This window comes from Cavia porcellus, unplaced genomic scaffold (genome assembly GCF_034190915.1).
Source record: "Cavia porcellus strain 051 isolate PalLab524CR breed Dunkin Hartley unplaced genomic scaffold, mCavPor4.1 scaffold_21, whole genome shotgun sequence".
NCBI lineage: Eukaryota > Metazoa > Chordata > Mammalia > Rodentia > Caviidae > Cavia > Cavia porcellus.
Genome location: NW_026947504.1, coordinates 61,005,419 through 61,012,542, shown reverse-complemented (window position 1 = coordinate 61,012,542; position 7,124 = coordinate 61,005,419). Strand labels below are relative to the sequence as shown.

Below are 7,124 nucleotides of genomic sequence, written 5' to 3'. Positions count from 1 at the left end.
ACTGTAAGCCAAACTAAACCTTTCCTTTTTACAAGCAGAGATTTGCCTCAGGTATTTATTACAGTTAATGGAAAGCTGACTAAAAAAATCTTTTAACTAATGAATGTTTCAAAAATGTCTGTTCAAAGTAATTACCTTGCCGAAGTAATTTATGCAGTCTATGTAAAAAGGGGAAAACGTGAGGAAGGCTGGTGTGGAGTGCATCAAGGTCCATATTCTGATTACCTCATTCCTGTCCGCAAATGTTAGCACTGGGGGAAACTAGACAAAAGACACATGGATTTCTGTGTGTGGATCTACAAATTCTCTCAATAAAACTTTAATTAAAAAATTTTTGAAAGAATCCAAACACATTATCAGACACAAAACAGTAAAAAAATCTTTATTTTCTTAAAAATTCATTTATTAAAAACAATTTCTACTCATAATATAAAGCATTTTAAATTATTTGAAACTATGTACACTTTTTGTATAAGTAAACACTTGAAACTGTACAGATTTAAACAAATATTCACTTAACAAGTTGGATCACTATCACCTACTTAGCACTTTGTAAGGTGTTTGAGTGTTTCAGCAACAAAAGATCAAAACACAACAACTGCCATTAAATGTTTTGTCCTGAAGAATACTCTCTGTACATCAAACTACATCAGTCACAGTATAATACAATAATCATGCCCTCATTTCTTTGGGAAGACTATTTAAAAACCAAATGTACATATAATACACAAAACCAGATATTTTACAGTTTATTTTATAAATGTATTTAAAACGGTAAGTAGAAGTAAATACAATCTTCCTAATTCATTCATTTCAAGGCAAAGAAAGAATATGGCCTTCTTACCTTCTACCTTCTCAAAACGTAAGAATAACAAACTCTTATCAAGAAACATCCCCTGCCAAAATAAAAGTGATTAAAAACAAAGGACCTCTTACATTTGACAGACACCAGAATGGAACTAACTGCACCTGTGAAGAACTCACTCAGTACGCACGCATGTGTGCAGCATGGGCACAGTGACACCGCCTGCACCAAGGGGTCTCTGGCCACTCCAGAGCTCTTTTTGTCTTGCCTCCACACCAGGGTTTAAGGAATTCAGAATTCTTTCTGAAACAACCACACTACATTTACAACATTAGAGGTACAATCTAGCTCCAAATTTAAAGAGGAAGGGATTTGTAGGAAATCCACTGTTTTGTTTCATGTGTGATCCCTGATGGGGTGTGGTGTTTCTAAGACGTGGGCAGTGTTTGTTGTCCTATGTGTGTTGGCAAAACATACTCTGCTGTAGCAGGGATGGAAGCCCACCAGCCTGGTGCACAGCACAACACAGGCTGCTAGACACATGCAACACACATCAAAGTGCCACTTTACAAACAGCAGCTGCAACCAGAGGCTGCCTGCAGAAGGCTGTAACTAAGCTTCATTCAGGAGACCTGCTACTCATCAGGTTTCCACCTCCCCTTTATACGTAAGCGTGAAGACACCTTAATTTGTAATTCTCACTCATCCCACTGATGGCTGTACCAAAGATCCACATGGAAGAACTATACCCTCAGCAAGAGGCTGCAGCTCCCTGCTTTGAACACTTCGTACCACAGCAGTTCAAGGAGTTCAGATCCTGGAACTGTCCACGATGCCCTTACATCAAACAGAAACACCCTGAATCCCAGCAAAATAAGATGCATTCTTGGAAGCTACTCCCAACCAAACATCAAATTATAAGAGAAACATTACATTAAATATAGAAATATAGAAATAAGGTTTTTGAGGAAGGAGGATCAACTGAAGTTCAAGGCCAGCCTGGGCTACATAGAAAGTTCAAGGCCAGCCTGAACTGTATAGTGAGACCTTGTCTCAAAAGAAATAAAGTTTGTGAAAGTAAAAAAATAGTCACTGTGGAATGCTCAGTGGTTAGAAGTGTTGCTGAAAGGGTTTTGTGTTTCATGCATTAGCAAACCTTACCTTTAGCAGCTTTCTCATAAGCTGTATTTCCATAAAGTTCTTAGCAATACTCATTATAACCTATTTTTATTGCACAACTTTTGTGAAGAAACATTTCACTTCAAGCTCCCATGGCTACCTCTCAAAAACTTACATTTCTTGTGTCCATTTAAATGAGGATCCATTCATCTTTGGCATTTTGATGTTTTCAAAGAGAAACACCTATCTTTTCAACACTTTGCTTATGCCTCCTTTACAGTTAGCACTGAGCAGCACGCTAGTGGAGGTCTTGGGGACAGTCTCACGTAGGAGTCCTCAGAGTCCTGCAGGCTGCAAGGCTTTTCAGCCCATTCTCTACTTCCTGACCATCCTGATTATTTAGGAACTGACAGCAGGAGGTTTACCTGAAAAGCAAAGCACAGGCTGTTAGCTCTGCTTCAGAATGCTGCCCTACTGAAAAGGAGTCTGGAGCCTCAGAGAAAAGGAGAAAAGACCATTTGTACAGCCACTGGGCACTGACATCTACAAACTTTGCAAGGGGCTATTCTCTATCACCAAATCCAGGCCCTCGAGTCATATGAAGTCGTAATGGCAAAACAGTACATGAACACAAATGATAGATATTAACATAATCAGTGGCACCTTTTTCTGTGTAGAGTGTATTCTGGGTAAATCTGTACATATGCCAAATTCTTCAAATGATGTTTTTAAAATACACAAGAACAGGCAAAATAGGTGAATTGTACTTTACACTCTAACTCTGACAGGTATAACAATACCCTGTCTGCTCTGGAATCGAGGCCCAGGACCCCAGAGGTAGGTCACCATGGGGATAGGAAGGGATTGGCAGCTTGCCTGATACATGTGTCTCACCCAGCTGTGCAAAGCTGTAGGTAATTGGACCTGGCTGGGAATCCTACACAGTACAACTACTTTGGTGACCAAGAACATCACCCCTCATCTCTTTGATAAATGAATGTTACAAGAGGAAGGATATAAAATCATCTCTATGCTTTTCTACCAGCAATACAAAGCCCAAGTACAATCACAAGCAAAGAGACCACAAAAACAGATAACTGAGCTCAAGGAAGGTGCAGAACTGCTCCGGCTTCCAACAAGCTAGAAATCTTACCCCTGACAGTACTATACAATCTGATACTGGCTGTCTTGGCTACTTTTTTCTTTTTGAGACAAAATACCTCATGCCCAAAATGAAGAAAGAAAGGTAGCTTTATCTTTCTTAACAGTTTTTGGAGGTTTCAGTCCATACTCGGCTGGTTCCAAGGCAGGGTAGCCTGGCGGAGGGGCACCCATTCATGGTGACTACAAGCAACGAGAGTGAAGAGGCGAAAGAGGAAAGCATGCTTCCTTTCCGCCCTTAACACTGCATCCCGGCTGCCTGCCTCTGGGGCCGCTGCAGCACTCACACCACCCATTCCAGTGCTAGACAACAAACCATCACAAATGCTAGGTTCAGCCGCCTCCATGATTACATGAGGCTTGGGGCCAAACACAGTAACACCGGCCCTGGACTCAGGAACAGCATCTAAAAAGGACTTGTTAAGACCCTGGTAAATCTATAGTATGAGCTGTGATCAGACCACAGCATCAGTGCTACATTTCAAGCTTTGAAAACTGTATAGAAGTAGGAGTACTGTAAGAGAATGTCCTTTTCTGAGGAAAAACAATCTAGTATTCATGAGTAAAGGTGTACAGTGTTTCTCAACTGCCTCTCAAATGACCTAAAAGAGGAACAGGGAGGAGAGAAACTAAGATGGCAGAGCAAAGGAGGAAAACTATACACTGCAGAAAAGGATGCATATGGGGGTTCTTACCCCACTTCTGCATCTTTTCTGTACATTTAAAAGGATGAATTTACACTACTGTATACTGGTACTATAGTTTGGATCTGTAATGTTCACCAAGGCCCATGTGCTCAAGGCTTGTTCCCCTGCCCACGCTGCAGGAAGATGATGGAAACTGTAAGAGACGGGACCTAGAGGGAGGTCCTCAGGTCACTGGGAATGCGCCCTCACTGAGGGCACGAGACTCGCACTCCCTTCTGCTTCTGTTTTGCTTCCTAACCATGAGGTGAGTTGCTTCGCTGCACCATACACTTCCACTAAGACGTGCTGCCTTGCTGCAGACCCAAAAGCAACAGAACTAACTGGCCATAAACTGAACCCCAAAACTATGAGCCAAATAGACCTTTTTTAAATAAGCTTATTATCTTGCATATTTGTCATAGCAATGGAAAACAGATTAACACAACTAGATCTTATAATCCAGTCAGGCCACATCTACATTCATGTAACTGATTTTGACTACAGGGGGAAAAAAACCACTGGACACCTAAGTTGGATGATCTCTTTTGGGTTCTTAACCACTAAACTCAACTGAGCTTTCCTCCTCAACTTCTCACACTCATGCCCTCCTCACTCTGCAATGACCCTGCTTCCTTCTTTGCTGAGATGTGACTTATTTCTTAGACGAGGACTTCCGTGAACTTCACCACACTTACCACCTCCCACTTCTGTGCCTGCACTCTCAGACTTCTTCCTTCCCCTGCAGACCACCAAAGAGTCCCCCCGATTCTGAGACTCCATTCCACATCCACCTCTCCCAAGAACATACAAACATGTGATTCCAGACCATTGGGGGGAAAAAAAGCAACAGGATAATCCAGTGACTATTTTAAAATAAAAGTGATCTGTAAGAGAGGGAGGGAAAAGGCTGGAGAGGACTGGAAAGGAAAAGACTTCTGCAAATTTACCTTTTCTGAAATTCTAACTTGAGAGCCACATAAATATTTCACGTAACTACAAAGCAAAATTAAATTTTGAAACACTGGAAACAAGCCTAACTACATAGCAAGTTGGTGTCAGAACAACCCAGAAAACTGTCACTCTGAAAGACTTAAAAAGTGTTGACTATACAACTCTACAACTACAAGGTTATCTTTTAAAATACGATCCCTGTCTATGCACACAAAGAAACATACACAGCCATAAAAAAGAATTAAGTTTTGGTACCTGCTACAATATGGATGAGACTTGAAAATATACTAAATCAAAAAAGTCAATTATGAAAGGTTATATGTTGTATGATTTCATTTAATGAAATATCCAGAATAAGCAAACGAGACAACTCGTAGGAACAGAAAATCTGCTAATGACTAAGGCATTTCTTGCGAAAGTAACAAAAATATTCTGGCATCAGATAATGGCAATGATTGCACAATTTGGTGAATATATTTAAAACCACTAAAACTCTATACTTCAAAAGGGTGACTTTTTCTGGGTTTTGGTACAGGATTGAACCCATGACCTTGTGCTGGCCAGGCAGGCGCTTATACCACTGAACTATATCCCTGGCCCAAAGGGTGACTTTTAAGCTAAGTGAATTATATCCCAATTTTTAAAAAGGCCCATTTTCCCCTCTAGTTTCTTCCTCCTTAAAACTTCGGCTCACTTCAGCCAGGATTTCACCAGCCTTACTTCTCTAGTCACTGTTTTCTAGTCCTTAGCATATACTAAATGCCTAAACTACTACACCTAACTTGAGACCAGAAGTAAACTATTCTCCAAAGCCCCAGCTACTCCTAATATATAATGGGCACTCTACAAATTTGCTGACTAGATTGAATGAGTGACAGTTAACACAAACTGGCCCTATATTCCATTTTTTTTTTAATTTAGGAAGAAAAAACACTTCTCACAACTATTCCAATCTCTAAAATAATGTCCACTTTTTTTTCACTTGAAGTATGCATATGTCAGTCAAAATGAAATTTTAGCTTGAAATTTTAAGTAAACTCCAGTAGTTGACTCCTTGACAAACAGGCATTATTTTGAACATAGCAATTTTCACTATCAGGGTTAAAATGCAACTGAAAACTGTCCCTCAAAAGCAATTTAAAGTCTGAATTCTTGCTTATCAGGATAAACAATGTTCAATTTTAAAAATTAAAACTAAAACCAAGTTTCCTGCAACATATTATCTATTCAAGTAAAGTAAGCCAGGGGACATAAAGTTCAGTGTGGGGATTACCTGTTCCATGGAAGGACAAGCAATGATCTGGATGTCTTCGGGACTGAACTCTTCCTTCAACAGAGCGTGGAACTTCTGAAAGACTTGCTGAATGTTATTCTTAGAAAAAGAAAGAGGATGTCACATTAGATGTGCTACAAGAAACACATACACCTTAAACCTGAATATTAATTCATTGTGGTTTTTACTAAAAACAAGTGGAGAACATGTGTTTTTGATGAGATTACCAAAGACATAATTTGAACCTAACATTTCACATGCTAGCATAACCTCATGAAGATTTATCAAACAGTATTTCCTGGAAAAGCTAAATTCTAGAAATCTCTATTCTCCCAGAGAATAGTAGTCTTCAGCAATTTCTTACACATTTTAAATGAAATTCCAAGAGATACGAAAATGTACTTTGAAAACTAGCCATTTAAAGATGTGAGCTTAACACAGAACTTGAAGATATGAATCTTAAATTTGCTTTGACATTTAATCCCTCACTGGCTGTTACCAGCCATTGCTTCCACTACTCACTAATCAAATGGACCATAATTCCGTTTCTTTTTTTTTTTTCATTTTGGTTTTGTTTGTTTTTTGGGGGGTACCGGGGAATTGAACTCAGGATGTTACACTTGCTGGACAGGCAACTTCTGCTGCTGAGCTAAAACGTAATTCCTGAAATTATGTGCTGCTCTCAAGGGCTGAGCCACACACAATGTGAGGATCTGATTTTTTGTTTACTCATCTCTAATTTTTAAAAATGTTATACTAAAAACTTAAGACAAAGTGTGAGTGTAGGGTCAGGGAAAATATACTCAAACAGGCACAGGCTCTGAGAGCCTCTGAAGAATCATGGTGATTATTGATCAACTTCACTAGAAGAGAATGCAAACATTTTTAAGTGTCTATAGGAAAAGAAAAATGGTAGGTGACAAAAGAATATTGGAATGCACTGGCCAATATTCAAATAATCAGTGTGCTACTCACCCTAACAGGTTTAAATAAAATGAACTCTGTATCTTTATTGGACAGGTACAGCGACATGCTTCTCAAGGTCAGGGGCAGCTTTGTTTTTATTGTCTTATAGGCAGCTGCCACAAGGTCACTAACCTTCGCTGCAAAGAAAATTACCTCGTTAGTG

The 7,124-nt window shown here is 39.5% G+C and overlaps 1 protein-coding gene across 4 annotated transcripts in view; it reads right to left on the bottom strand.

Moving 5' to 3' along the window:
- Positions 1-353: 353 nt before the first annotated feature.
- Cog3 (component of oligomeric golgi complex 3) overlaps positions 354-7,124 on the bottom strand; it is a 64,301-nt gene continuing 57,530 nt past the window's right edge. For all 4 annotated transcript variants that reach the window (XM_063232755.1, XM_063232756.1, XM_063232754.1 and 1 more), the window contains 3 exons: positions 6,971-7,098; positions 5,996-6,094; positions 354-2,349 (listed from right to left, as the gene is read on the bottom strand). In XM_063232755.1, coding sequence (XP_063088825.1) covers positions 2,320-2,349; positions 5,996-6,094; positions 6,971-7,098 — 257 coding nt within the window. In that variant the 3' untranslated portion in view covers positions 354-2,319. The remainder of the gene's footprint in view (positions 2,350-5,995; positions 6,095-6,970; positions 7,099-7,124) is intronic.